The sequence below is a fragment of the Trachypithecus francoisi genome, unplaced genomic scaffold (assembly GCF_009764315.1).
Source record: "Trachypithecus francoisi isolate TF-2019V2 unplaced genomic scaffold, Tfra_2.0 Lachesis_group3, whole genome shotgun sequence".
Taxonomy (NCBI): domain Eukaryota; kingdom Metazoa; phylum Chordata; class Mammalia; order Primates; family Cercopithecidae; genus Trachypithecus; species Trachypithecus francoisi.
The window spans coordinates 41,039,349-41,054,617 of record NW_022681468.1 but is presented as its reverse complement, the minus strand read 5'-3'; the positions used below and the strand labels follow the sequence as shown (position 1 = coordinate 41,054,617).

The window sequence follows — 15,269 nt, the reverse complement described above, 5'->3', positions numbered from 1 at the left end:
AACCCACTTAGTTTTAGTGACTTATGACTAAAATTCTAGTTGCATAAGTGAATGTTCTTTCTCCTATCAGTTATTTTTTGTGGAATTACCTGAAGAGTACATTATCAAGCTGAATATTTTCATTAGGTGGCTGAGCTATTTTGATGTCTTAACTTTGAAAGTTATTATATGTATGAAAGGGCTTATCATGTATAATAAAAGACACTTCTCTCACTCCTATTATTAAAGGATTCCAAAGGTTTTAGAAGTGGACAAAGACCAAATATGTATGTTTCTTATTATATTACAGTATACAGGTAGATACTCTGAAGTCTTTCACTGTCATTGACAATAGAGGGTGTTGTGTTTTCATTATTGAACTAGAAATGCGTAGGAGTTTAAAATGTTGAGACAACTGTCAATTTTCTCTGGTTTAAATTTTAATCAACTTATATCAGGATCTTGATGCCTGTCTCTCTTTTTCCCATTCTGTGTTTATCTAGATGGCTTTGGAAGATTCAGAACAGAAGCACAGTCTTTTACATTCAATCTTTATGGATCTAGAAGACCTGTCAATAATTTTTGAAACAGATGAATTAACACAATCCGTACAAGAGTTAAGTAATCAAGTAACAGCATTACAACAAAAAATAATGGAAAGCCTTCCACAGATTCAGCGAATGGCTGATGTAAGTTTGCACCATAAAGATGTGATTTCTTATTCTTTATTTATATTTCATTCAGGATTAAATTAGAGGCTGCGCAATGGTGGCTCACGCCTGTAATCCCAGCACTTTGGGAGGCCAAGGCGGGTGGATCACTTGAGGTCAGGAGTTCAAGACGAGCCTGGCCAACATAGTGAAATCCCATCTCTACTAAAAATACACAAATTAGCTGGGCATTGTGGTGCACACCTGTAATCCCGGCTACTTGGAAGGCTGAGGCAGGAGAATCGCTTGAACCTGAGAGGCAGAGGTTACAGTGAGCCAAGATTGCGCCACTGCACTCCAGGCTGGGTGACAGAACAGGACTCTGTCAAATAAATAAGTAAGAGTTATACTACTAACCAAGCACTATACAACTAATCAATGTGAAGACACATTGATCTGGTAAAATGTCATGTGTGTTCTCATTTGGGAATTACATTTTATTTTACTTTGCAACCTGTAGTGTAATGTGTAACTATAACAAAAAGCATCTCCCCATTTGCAATCCAGAAGTGGTCTGTTTTAAAGAGTAAAGAATCCTGATAAAATAAGCTCAGTGTTTTCTCTTTGTCAAAGAGAAATACTACTGATTTTTAAGTGCTGGATAGGAAAGAGGGAATTAAAAGAGATAGTTCTGGCTGGGTGCGGTGCCCGGCACGGTGGCTCATGCCTGTAATCCCAGCACTTAGGGAGGCAGAGGCGGGAGGATAGCGTGAGCACAAGAGTTTGAGACCTGCCTGGGCACTATGGTAAGACCCCATTCTCTACAAAAAGGAATTAAAAACAAGTGTAAAATAGGTAGTCCCAAGTCTTTATTTACCAATAGCAAATATTTATCGAGGGGTTGTTATTTGCCAGCCTCTGGATTTTTATTTTTGTTTGAAACATCTGAAGCATTTATTTAAATAGAGAGTCACATAGTTGAGGCAATTACAGTTCTTCATTATTTACCTTTGTTAGTTACATTCCCTAGGCCACACTCATGTATCTTCGGGGAATAATAACTGTTAAAGTAATTATTTTTGGTTACTGAAGCTCATTTCAAAATTTTTAAATGCTTCTATAATTTTTGATGAAAATTACCCTAAAATACATTGTATAATTCTATTACCTTCTTAAATAGTAGGTACACAGAATAATGTCCATGTAATTTAACTTTTCCTCATAATTTGGAGATATCAGTATAAACAGCTATTGTACATACTGCTTCATTTTCTTATGAAGTTTTGTTGGTCCCTGGCCAGGCGCGATGGCTGACACCTGTAATCCCAGCACTTTGGCAGGCCGAGGTGGGCAGATCACCTGAGGTCAGGAGTTCGAGACCTGCCTGGCCAACATGGCGAAACCCCGTCACTACTAAAAGTACAAAATTAAGACGGGTGCAGTGGCTCACGCCTGTAATCCCAGCACTTTGGGAGGCCGAGGAGGGCAGATCACGAGGTTAGGAGATCGAGACCATCCTAGCTAACACGGTGAAGTCCTGTCTCTACTAAAAATATAAAAAATTAACTGAGCATGGTGGCGGGCGCCTGTAGTCCCAGCTACTCTGGAGACTGAGTCAAGAGGATGGTGTCAACCCGGGAGGCGGAGCTTGCAGTGAGCTGAGATTGTGCCACTGCACTCCAGCCTGGGTGACAGAGTGAGACTCCGTCTCAAAAAAGAAACAAACAAAAGAACAAAATTAGCCGGGTGTGGTGGCAGGCGCCTGTAATCCCAGCTACTCGGAGGCTGAGACAGGAGAATAACTTGAACTCAGGAGGCGGAGGTTGCAGAGTGCCGAGATCGTGCCCTTGCGCCCTAGCCTGGGCAAAAGGAGCAAAACTCCCTCTCAAAAATAAAATAAGATAAGATAAAATAGGATATTTGTTGGTTCCTATATTGAATAGCTCCAGACTGCTATAATTTGATACCCTGTCTTTTTTTATGTCATTTTTAAATCTCCTTCATTATTAACCATTCCTTATTGGCACAGTAGATCTGCATTGAACTCTAAAGGCCTTAGGCTCTCTTATGGTTGTGTGGACTTCAGTGTGTAGGTTTTGCAGCATACTTTACTTATTTTTGCAGCATTTCACTTGAAGGTTCTTGGCCAGGTTCTGGATGTTGATACTGATGAGAGAATAACCACTGGACAAATGATCCATTGTTTAAATTAATCTGAGTAGGTTATAAAATAACTCAGTGATACTCCACTTGGCAACAGTTTATTAAGGGGTTAGTGAAAAAGTCCTCACCCTTTTCTAGCTCCTGTGTGTTCGTTTTCCAAGGGTGACTTTATCATTTTACTTAAGATGGTGGGAGTTTTTAGAATGTCACACCTACCTGTTTTCAAGTCTTTAAATATATTCCAAAGATAAATCTGAAGAGTTAAAAAAAAATTGATTTCAGTGTATATGACCTTTGATCTCATAGTATGAGTAATTTAAAATTGGCCATATGGTAAGCTTTAGTCCAGAAGGTATATAAGCAATGCTTTGTATTGCAGTGTGCTATTAATAGATTTACATTTATATTGGAAGTGGTGAACACTGGCCGGGCGCAGTGCTCACATCTGTAATCCCAGCACTTTGGGAGGCTGAGGCAGGTGGATCACCTGCAGTCGGGAGTTGGAGACCAGCCTGGCCAACATGGTGAAACCCCGTCTCTACTAAAAATATAAAAATTAACTGGGCATGGTGGCACGCGCCTGTAACCCGTAGCTATTCAGGAGGCTGAGGCAGGAGAATGGCTTGAACCTGGGAGGCAGAGGTTGCAGTGAGCAGAGATCGCGACATTGCACTCCAGCCTGGGTGACAAGAGTGAAACTCTGTCTCAGAAAAAAAGAAAAAAGAAAAAAAGGAAAGAAAATGGTGAATATTATTTATCTATAGTGTGTGGTTAGTTTTTAAGAGGTATAGATGGCAGACATTATTTGGCTAAATAAGAGAATAGAATTAATGCCAATAAACTGTGTTTTATAGATGATTAATATACAATATATATTGCATCAGCGTGTTCTTCTGAAATTCTAGGATGTGGTTGCTATTGAATCTGAAGTAAAATCAATGGAAAAAAAAGTTTCAAAAATCAAAACTATCCTATTATCAAAAGAAATATTTGATTTTTCACCTGAAGAACATCTTAAACATGGGGAGGTAAGCATAGATTATTATTTAAAGTATTTTCTTGTGATACTTATTATGTCTTTTTCAAAATAGAATATAATGTGATTTAAAAAAGCATTTAGTCTTACCAGAGTAATAGCAAAATAAGGTTGGGAAATTGATGGGAATAACTATAACTGTATATTTAAGTCATAGTTGTAGTACCACCTATGTAAAGATAATTTTCCTATAGGTTATTTTTTCATTTAAATCAAACTCAAGGGCTTGAGCACCTAATTCAGGCTGAACTGGGTTCCAGCCCCAGCTAGACTGCTCACTGCATGACTTTGAGTAATTAATGGTTTTTGGATTGTCTTTCATATCTGTGCACTGGTACTGAGGTGATTACATTGGCCAATTGTAATGTAAATAGAGCCCCTGACAGAGGAGCTGGGACATGACTAAACAGCAGGCAAATGTTGATCCCCTGCTCAGCCTAGTCATTGAGAGCATGTGGTTGAGGACCAGGGAGGCCTGGATTCTGTTCCCAGCTCTGCCTCTTAACACACTAAGCTTACCTGGATCTTCTAACTTCTATGAACCCAATTTCCTCACCTGTGAAATGGAGGTTAGGATACTTACCTCTCGAGGGGTTGTAAGGATTAAATGAAATGATATTATATGAAATATAGCTTAGTACAGTGAGTAATCTCTTCTAATATATTGGTTACATAAATCCAGATTTCTATGGATCAGAAGTTATTAAAGCAAAAGATAATTATACTCCTGGGACTCATGCAGGACAGTTCTGTTCAAGTCAATAAGCATTTTTGAGGGCCTACTATGCGGGAAGCCCTGTGGTAGGTGTAGTCGCTACGAAAGTGAGAGGCAGTTCCTGCCCTTACATTGCTCACTGCCTGGTGACAATATACACAGCAGAACGCCAGTTCTACACAGAAAGTGGAGGGAGAAAAGGAAGAAAAAGTTGTCCAAATGCGTAATTGAGTATTGGTAGGTTCCTCTTGCGCCAGTTATTCTTTCCTGAGACTTTCAACTCCCGGATCACAAGTGATATAATAGTTCTTTTCAATCTGAGCTAAGAAATAGTTTTAAAAATGGAAACTATAAAAACTATACCGTATTTTAATTCTGAATAATTAAATTTAACAGTGACCATTGTCTTTTCATTTCTGTAACACGCTCCTCTTATGTAATTAAGGTCATACTTGAAAATATACGTCCCATGAAGAAAACCATCGCTGAGATAGTGTCTTACCAAGTGGAACTGAGGTTGCCGCAGACAGGAATGAAACCTCTCCCTGTGTTTCAGCGGACAAATCAGCTTTTACAAGATATAAAACTGTTGGAAAATGTGACTCAAGAACAAAATGAGTTATTAAAGGTAAGCAGTTTCTGATGACAGCCAACTTACTGGATGAGAATGTTCACCAAAAGCTGGTTTGGTTTTCACTTCTAATTGAAATTCATTATTATCCTATTATTATAGGAGGTGGCATTTAATGTAAAAGCATATCTTCATGCTCAAATGGAGCTAAGGTTATTTTTCTCACTTCTTATCCTTGTTCTGGTTGAAGACATTAAAACATGTTATGGTCTATTTAATTTCATTCCACAGTTGTTAAAGACCTACATGGGCAAAATTCTGTGGGAAGAGAGTCAAACCTGAACAAGGCATTTGCAGCCCCTGAGGCCAACAGATCTGTAAAGTAATCATCACCATAGTAATCTCTTTATTCATCTCAGTCACTCTCCTATTGACTTTCTCGTTACCAAGCATGTGATGTAGGCAGAGTAGGTACTTTATCATCTTTCTTTTTACAGATAAGGAAATCGGCGTCAGGGCTAAGTGACCTGCTGAAAGACCACAGAGTTCACTTGTGTAGAGGTTAATGTATGTACACATGGAGCAATAATTTGAGTTTCTAAACTCCTGGTGTCATTTCTGCATATTGAGGGCTGATATTTTTCATCTTCTTCCCAGAGGGGTTTTGTATTGTGGTGGTAGTGGTTGGGTTTTGTTAAATCACTAGTCTCCATCAGGAATCATCATTAGTTAGGAATAATCTTTAGTTTGTATTCCTAGATCAAGGAATTCCTACAAGAAGAGAAAGTTATAGAAAGTCTGCACTGACTTCCAACCCTCTCCATCGACCTCCTGCATGTTGCCTTTCCTGATTAGATGGGTCACTGTAGGGGTTATTTTTCATTTTTCGTGATGGCCTTCTGGTTATAAGAAGAAAAATGACTGTGTTTTAATCCCTGTTAAATTTCATGTACATTTTGGTGGCCACTCTGTTCTCCTAAGGTTTGAGGAGACTGTACTCTCTGGTTTGAGTCTTAACTCAGTTTCTCTGGTCTGGCTACTAGTCAATGATGTCATTCTATAACACCCACAGAGAGAAAGAAGCTCTAGCACTCAATGTACTATCTTGTAATAATATAAGGAGAAGAAAAAAATATATAATTTGATCTATTATTTTCATCCTTTTGTGCTTTATTGGTCTCCTGGTCAGAAGAAGAAAGCCACCGTCCTAACTATGCTTTCAAGTGGCTTCTTCACAGATGAAAGGGGTGAAATAGAAGAGGAAGTTCTATTTTGTGCCAAGTTAGGTATCAAACTGGGCTGCTCAAATTTTCCATCTCATTGTGCTGGTGGCAATCAGATGTCCCCTCAGATATTTCAAAGCTAAGGAAGACAGTGGTGATGACAATCATTAGAATATGGTACATTTCCTTTGATTTCTACTTTAGATGTTGTAAGTGCCCTCGTTGTAGAAAATAAGACAAATTACTTTTGTGGGGAGTAACAGGATGTAGTTCATTATTGAGGGCTGGGGAGCAGATGTGCACAGTGAACATAGTTATTCATTTCCAGCCTACAGCTAAAATTATGGTTAAATATTAAAGAAAATACAAGGAAGAATTCCGTGTTGGCTAGACACTTTGTAGTTTTAAAAGGCATTTTGCTTCACTATGTAGCATACCAAAGAAGTATCTAGTTTTTCTTTTGAAGTCTATTTCTTTGTTTTTCATCATATTTAATCATACTATTTAGTCCCCAGATAGGTCAGAGCTTTACTGCTCCCCTAACACTAGATGCCAGGTATTGTTCTGGTTAGTTTTGCCTTATTCTGCAAATTCAGAATGTTCTTGAACCCTCAGCCTCTTACTCATAAAATACACATCACTGATCCCAAGGGGTACCAGGTGAAGATGAGTCTGGACCGGGAAAACCCATCATCACTGACATCACATGCTCTGTTCTGTCTGAATGAGTTATGTCACCTTTCTATGCGGAAAGCCTGCCCTCCCCCCCCATGGAATATGTATTAAAATGGTGTATGTGACTTGTCAGTAAGTTCTCAAAAGTTAACAACTTTATGTTAACATGCCATAAAATGCTTTCCAGAATAAACCCACTGGACTGGAAATACTTAAGAGCAAAGGTGTGTCCAGTGAGACTTGTACTTTAAGCATTGCCCAAGGTGCTCTGGCATCTAGTAGAGCAAGAAGATCAGGTGTCAGCTTTGCAAACATTCTCCTCTCTGTTGAGGCTACCACGTCCTATTGAAATCTCAATGGGTGCATATTTGCCGTGAGTGATTAAAACTTCTGTGGAGCTAAACAATGAAAATAGTCCATTAATCTGCTTAGATTATGACAAATGTTCTTTTTTGTGGGGGTTATTTTATAGGTAGTCATAAAACAGACCAATGAATGTGATGAAGAAATAGAAAATTTGAAACAGATCTTAAATAATTATTCAGCTCAGTTCTCCCTTGAACATATGTCACCAGACCAAGCTGCCAAGCTGCCACAACTACAGGTATGTTTCTTTCATTCATAAAGGTATGTTTCATTTGTCCATCCGTCCATTTATTTCATACTTACTAAGGCTTTGGTGTCTAGTTGCCTTTCTAGTGGTACAGTGTAAGTTCCTATTTCTCTGTAACAATTGAAGGTATTTCTGTGTGTGTTTACTTTCCATCCCTATTTCATAAAATAGATGATTATATAATTATCATTACTAAAAAGTGATAAAATTGTAGCCCCTGATGTTTAATCAAGAGAAGCCTTATCCGTTTGTAGCCTGGGCAGCCCTAACCCCAAAAACTGAGCCAGGGCTGCCACATCTCCTTCTTTATTGGAGGGATTTTTAAGTGCCCTTGGCATCAGCTTGATGCGTTTTGATCTGAATTTGCTCTAGTACCAAAGAACCTGATGTAACACACAGGATATTTGGACAACCTGACTTTCTGGGATAGAGTCAGGCAGTGTGGGCAGGCTGGCCTTCAGCAGTGAAGACCCTGAATACTATTGTAATAAAGAATTCCATATTCTAAGCAGTATTGCCATACTAACATATTACCATATGTCAGAATTAACAGTGTCATGTGGATTCAGTTACAATGGTTTGCATGATAACCTATTGCTAGGTTTTTTCAGTCTTTGTTTTTGAAGTAACATTTCCATAAACAACAACAACAACAACAAAAAACCTGATTGTATGGTAGGAGTAATAGAGCGCTGCTTTTTTTCTTGCCATCAAATTGATGCAGACAAGCAATTAATATGGTACTCAAAGGAAGATAACACTACTTGCCAGCTGTGAGACCTGGGGCAAGTGATTTGACATCTACAGTGAAGTACAGGAGAGTAAAAGATGACACAGCTGTTAAATGGTGGATCAGTAATTCCCAATCAGTAATAAAGACTCAATATTGTAAAAATATTAGATTTCCCCTTATGCTAAAATATCAGGGACCCCAAAGAGCTTTTGTTTATATGAATTATATCCATTGATAACAAATTAAAACTCACAAATGTAAAAACATTCATTTAGTTTTTAAGCAACAATAATAAATCCACTGTATTTTAATAGGAATAACTATTTTTATTATTCTTATTTTTTTTTTAGAGATGAGGTCTCACTGTGTTACCCAGGCTGGAGCAGAAATAACATTTTTTAAGTAGTTATATTTTCTAAAACAAATAGTAATGAGAAGAGTGACATTGTTTTATGTATCTGTAATCTCTTTAATATCTGGTTTAATATTAGGTCAGTGCAAAAGTAATTCCAGTTTTCTCATTGAAAGTATGACAAAAACCACTATTACTTTGGCACCCACCTAATAAACAGATTCTTATGTTTCTGCATTTGATCTGTTGAGGCATGTAGTTTTGTTTTAAGTATGCAAAGACAATACAACCTCTCAAAGACATGCACTTGGAAGATGGAGGGATATTTTAATAGTCCTTTTGAATAGTTGTGGACATTTTTCTTTGAAACTATACAAAAACCCAACAAGTGCAAATTACATATTAATTGTAAAATGGAATCCGAACCCATGTCAATGAACTTTATATGTTCTTACATTAAAATTTACTGGTTTACTTTGTACTTCGAATGGATCTTCTAACATTGCATGATTTTATAACATCACGTTCAATCACTTGGAGAATCCTGATTAACTGAGTTATGCGGATCTTCTAAATGTTGACACATTTCAAGAGTCAATATTTCTTTGAATCGTACTTGTTAAATTAACACCTATCTCTTCAGAAAAAAATCTTTTAGTATTTAAGGAAAGCAATATAGTTTATCAGCTGGCTTTTTTTTTCAAGTAAAAATAGTGTTCTGTGAATAAAAAGGATAGTTCAGCTTACAACTCAAACAGTAGCATAAGTGCTTTTTCTCAACCATTGGCCCTTCGTATGCAGCAGAAGTGCCATATGCATACTTTCCGTTTTTTCACAAAGAATAGTGAAAATATATACTGCTGTGGTTTGAATGTTTTTGTCCTCCCAAAAAATGTTGCCCCCCCCCCAACATTTTTATTCATGTTGAAACTTGATCACCAACACAGCAGTATCGGGAGGTGTGGCCTTTGGGAGGTGATTGAGTCATGAGGGCTCCTCCCTCATGAATGGGATTAGGTGCCCTCTGAAAAGGGCTTGAGGGAGGGAATTCACCCATTTTTGCCCTTCTGCTTTGTGCCATGTGAGAACATGACAAGCCTCCCTTCAGGAAGATGTAGTGTTCAATGCACCATCTTGGAAACAGAGAACAGCCCTCACCCGACACCAGACCCCCCAGTACTTTGATCCTGGACTTCCCAGTCTCCAGAACTGTGAGAAATAAATTTCTGTTCTTTATAAATTACCCAGTCACAGATATTCTGTTATGGCAGCACAAATAAACTAAGACACATATTTTTATCAAGGACATTCTTAAGGAAAATGGAAATTTTTTTACTATAAATACATCAAAGTGAAGAACCCAGTAACAACTAATATACTTGGCGTACGTGCCTTGATTCATATAAGGTGCCAGTAGTTTTACCCACCATTGCTTTTATGCCATCAGTGCACAGTATAAAAGGCAAATAGCATTTTAGTGTAATGAAAATGATCTGGACCTTATGGACTGTGGCCAGGGGGTCTGCAGATGCTGCTTTAAGAGCAGCTGCTCCATGTAGGACTGTGCCTCTACTCTGTTTCTGTTATTCTAGTGGCTACAGTATCGCTCTTGTCGGGAGGCAGTGTACTTCTAAAGTTTAGTGTTTATTGAAAATGGAACACAAAATACAGCCAACTCAGATTTAAGTCAAACAATTGTTGGCCGGGCGCGGTGGCTCAAGCCTGTAATCCCAGCACTTTGGGAGGCCGAGACGGGCGGATCACGAGGTCAGGAGATCGAGACCATCCTGGCTAACACTGTGAAACCCCGTCTCTACTAAAAATAAAATACAAAAAACTAGCCGGGCGAGGTGGCGGCGCCTGTAGTCCCAGCTACTCGGGAGGCTGAGGCAGGAGAATGGCGGGAACCCGGGAGGCGGAGCTTGCAGTGAGCTGAGATCCGGCCACTGCACTCCAGTCCGGGTGACAGAGCGAGACTCCGTCTCAAAAAAAAAAAAAAAAATTGTTATTTCCCAAAAGCAATCACAGAAATTTTGACTTCAGACACAATAGGAGTATTGGCATAGGAATGTGTGCAGTAGAGCCAGGAGAAAGCCCAGGCCTATGCTCTGCTGCGTGCTAGCTGCAGCTTTGGACAAATCACCTTCTTTCTCTGGCCTTTAGAACTCTATCTTGCAGGTGGAGACAGATTACGTTTCTCTGTTCTGTAAGAAAGTTAATGCTTCTGTGACTATCTGTAGGATGGTGGGTGGATGAACCAACAGCAAGAAAGGAAGAAAGAAGGAGGAAAGAATAGGGGTTTGAGGAATATATTAGGAACAAATTTCAAACACAAGAAGGTTTTCTAAAAAGAAGCAGGCTGCTTCTGATGCAGCACTCACTTCAGGATCTCAGGCAAGTTGAATGACATCTCTCAGAGGTGCTAGAGAGGAGGATGTTAGTGTATTTGTCACCTGCTATTTCTTCCAAATCTAACAATCTGTAATCCTATAATCATCTCAGACAGACACTGGGCATCTGCATGTCTGCCATGTATAAGAAATTTTATTTGCACATGTCAGTAATACAAATGTTAAAAGTAACATTATGAAGGTTGGGATCATCTGTCCATCATTCCCATAATAAGTTATACTACATGGTACCCTTATTTGTTTATTCTTATTTAGTAGGAAGCTTTTACTGTAGAAGAAGTAAATGATTGAGCAGAATAGACTGTGCTTTAAAAAAAAATGAATTTAGTAATACCAAAGAAGTCTTCAGAGATGATAATAAAAGAATGAGATTTCTATCTTCATTTTCTCTCAGTGGTTCCCAAATGTTAGTCTGCTTAAGAATTTCCTGGAGAGACATGAGAACATGTCTCCTGGGGACTTGCATTTTTAATATGCTTTGGGACACAATGGGAAGTATGCATAAGTTCTCTGTAGTATGGTGTGTGGTGTTGGTTAGTGTGCAGACTCCTGGGCCCTCCCCTGTGGATCCTGGTTCTCTCAGTCCTGTAGCTAGCCACTGGAGCAGTAGCTCCCAACCCTGGCCACACACCATAGTCATCTGTAGAGCATGTTACAAGTTTCCACGCCTTGGCTTAACCCCCAGGGATTCTGATTCACAAGGTCTCTGGTAAGGCTGAGGCATCCTATAGCTTGTAAACCCTACACAGGACCTTTGGAAATGCAGCCTGGATGGAAAGGAGCTATACTGTACCAGAGACTAGCTTCTGGCTTTGTAAACCAAACAGCAGAGAAAAATCTTCAGCCCTTGTACCAAAGGAAGCAGGCTGTTCCGGGCCTGCAGAGGCCTCAGACTTCTCAAACCTGTGCAAACACTCTTTCTACACAGGGAGAAATCGAAGATATGGAAAAACAGATTCTGAGTTTGAACCAACAAAAAGAAGACCTGTTGGTGGACCTGAAGGCCACCGTACTAAACCTTCACCAGCATTTGAAGCAAGAACAAGAAGAAGTAGAAAGAGATAGGCTGCCAGCTGTAGCATCAGAGGAGGGTGGAGTGGCGGAGAGGGATGCTTCTGAGCGGAAGGTGAGTATGACTTTAGGTTAATGCCGGCCCCACACTCCACAAGAGCATTAATGGGTAGTGTTTTCCACCTGAACGACCTGTGGCATCTATATCTATGGCTTGTAGTAAAGGACTTTTTACAAGTGGAAATACTCAACCTGAAGTTGTTTACTAGTGAATATAAATCCTCAGGGTGTGCCTGTTCTGGACTCCACTCAGAATTCTTAACACCTGAATTACTTTAGGACACGCTTATAAAATTTCACAGGCAGATCGATCTAGCCTCCCTTTGAAGTATCTTCATACAGAAAGTCAGCCCTTTACAGACTTAAGAAGGGCCCAGTGCCTAAGTCTTCTCTGCATTCACATCAATGAATCACATTCTTTAATTGTTTGATGAGGGGCCACAGGGGGCCATGAAAATGTCAAGACCTAAGGTTTGACTGACTTGGGATATCTGGCTGGAGGAGCTGAATGGAGCAGGAGACAGAGCCTCCTTGTAGGAGTGGGCATCTTCAATATAGTGAATAAAAAATTAGCTACATAAAAATGCAGCCGGACAGGGATCTTGGTGATGTTGACTGGCAAGCAGACTGCAGGTATTCTTGTGCTGTGCCTTTCAGTTGAACAGAAGAGGCTCCATGTCTTACCTGGCAGCAGTCGAGGAAGAGGTGGAAGAAAGTTCCGTGAAGAGCGAAGTAAGGGAAATGATTTTCTTGTTAAAGTTTGTTAGAGCCAGACCTCTAAAAGAAGTCAATGAAAAGATCTTAAAGTGAATGGAAACATAAGAATTTTTAAAATTAATGTTGATATTTTAAAAGTATGATTGAAGTAGTTCTCTTATGTTATTAATGTTTAAGTGTATGGAAACCTACTTCACCATGTAAGAGTGAGATGAATGTAATTCAGGCACTCTCGTTGGCATACGGGAGAAGGTGAAGAAGTTCTCTGTAGTATCCTGATTTCTGAGGACTTTCTCTGAAGTTTTGAGAGCATGCTGTTTGTTTGGCACTCCTGGTCTCATTTTTAGAACTGTATTTTTCCACATTTCAATTACTCTTTTGGTCTGAAACAGTGTTTCCAATGACACGGAGAGTTGTGTTAGCAACTCATACTAAGAATTTGTACTACTTAATTGTAACTGGTTGAATGAGACATTTTCAGTTGTCTTTTCTGACATCAGTTTCCATTTCATACTTGAAAAAATAAGTTGCAATGGGTGTTATGACAAAAGGAAGAAAATTGAAGCAACTTACAGTTTTTGTGACTCGCACGTAACCACCAGACACTTTTTGGGTTCATTTTATAGATGGTTAAGTAGCTCCACTGTCACACAAAACAGACCTCTTATCCTAGAGTGTGTCGCTAGGACATGGTGGAACTGTGACAAGGAAGAGTTAAACTTTACTGTGCTCTGTGACCATCAGACAACTTATACCCCTTCATGGCAGAGAATAATGGAGGGACCAGGGACCAGAAAGAGTGACTTCAGTACGATGTTAATTTGAGATGTGTATTTGCTTCTGAGCTGATGTTTATAGTGTTGTCTTTGACAGCAACAAAAAAGTACATGTTCATCAAGCTGTGATTTTAAAAAAAAAAAAATTGACAGGTAAAAATTGTATACATTCAAAAACATTTGCTGGTTGTGGTGACATGCGCCTACAGTCCCCCCTACTCGGGAGGCTGAGGCAGGAGAATCACTTGAACCCAGGAGGCAGAGGTTGCAGTGAGCCAAGATGATGCCATTGCACTCCAGCCTGGGTGACAAGAGCAAACTCAGTCTCAAAAAAAATTATAATATATTTATGATATGTATGATGTTTTGATACAGTATATGTATATATGCATTGTGGAATGGCTAAATTGAGCTAATTAACATACACATTACCTCACATACCATTTTTTTTGATAATGAGAACACTTAAAATCTACACTCTCCGTGATTTTCAAACATACATTAACTATAGTCACCATGATATACAAAAGATCCCTTGAACTTATTCCTCCTGTGCCCTTTTTTTTAATGCTCGTTGACAAACATTTTTGTAATCCCTGGTCGCTGGTAACCATTGTTTTATTCTCTGCTTCTATGAGTTTTTTGTTTTTTTTTTTACATTCCACATAGAAGGGAGATGATGTGGTATGTGTCCTTCTGTGCCTGGATTATTTCATTTAACAGAAGATCCTCTAAATTTACCCATGTTGTTGCAAATGACAGAACTTCCTTATTTTTTAAGGCCAAATAGTATTTCACTATGTATATATAACCACATTTTCTTTATCCTTTCTTTTGTTGGTTGACACTTAGGTTAGTTCTGTATCTTGGTTGTTGTGAACAGTGCTGCATTGAACATGGGAGTGCAGACATCTCTTTGACATACTGAGTTTTTTCCTTTGGATATATACTCAGTAGTGGGATTGCTGGTTCTATTTTTAATTTTTTGAGGAACCTCGATACTGTACCAATTTACATTCCCACCGACAGTATTCAGGGGTTCTATTTTCTCCACATCCTCATGACCACTTGTTATTTTTTTATCTTTTTGATATAAGCCATTCTAACAGGTGTAAAGTAGTATCTCACTGTGGTTTTAATTTGCATTTCCCTGGTGTTTAGTGATGTTGAACTTTTTTTCTTATACCCATGAGGCTGTAATTTTAAAGATAGCATTTTAATTTTTCTAACTGTTATGTATTTTTAAATATTTATTTAGAGACAGGATCTCACTCTGTTGCCCAAGCTAGAGTGTAGTGGTGCTCACTGCAACCTCCAACTCCTGGCCTCAAGTGATCCTCGCACTTCAGCCTCCCAAAGTGCTGGGATTACGGGTGTGAGTCACAGTACCTGGCCTCAAAGATACCATTTAAGGTTACATTGACCAAAGCAGATTAAGTTCCTAAAAGCACCGTTTTAAAGATTTCCTTCATGTGACATGAGCCCCTACTTTTAAAAGTATTTTCTAGGCTTTAGGAAGAGCAGCTACATTTGTAAAGATGATATAGTTAGCAAAAAATACAGATTAAAAAAATGGGGGAGGGC

General features: G+C 38.9%; 1 protein-coding gene across 9 annotated transcripts in view; it reads left to right on the top strand.

The window, feature by feature from the left end:
• SYNE2 (spectrin repeat containing nuclear envelope protein 2) overlaps positions 1-15,269 on the top strand; it is a 389,209-nt gene that overhangs the window by 243,909 nt on the left and 130,031 nt on the right. For all 9 annotated transcript variants that reach the window (XM_033187766.1, XM_033187774.1, XM_033187773.1 and 6 more), the window contains 6 exons: positions 483-668; positions 3,698-3,820; positions 4,989-5,171; positions 7,485-7,616; positions 12,050-12,247; positions 12,850-12,924. In XM_033187766.1, the coding sequence (XP_033043657.1) occupies positions 483-668; positions 3,698-3,820; positions 4,989-5,171; positions 7,485-7,616; positions 12,050-12,247; positions 12,850-12,924 (897 nt within the window). The remainder of the gene's footprint in view (positions 1-482; positions 669-3,697; positions 3,821-4,988; positions 5,172-7,484; positions 7,617-12,049; positions 12,248-12,849; positions 12,925-15,269) is intronic.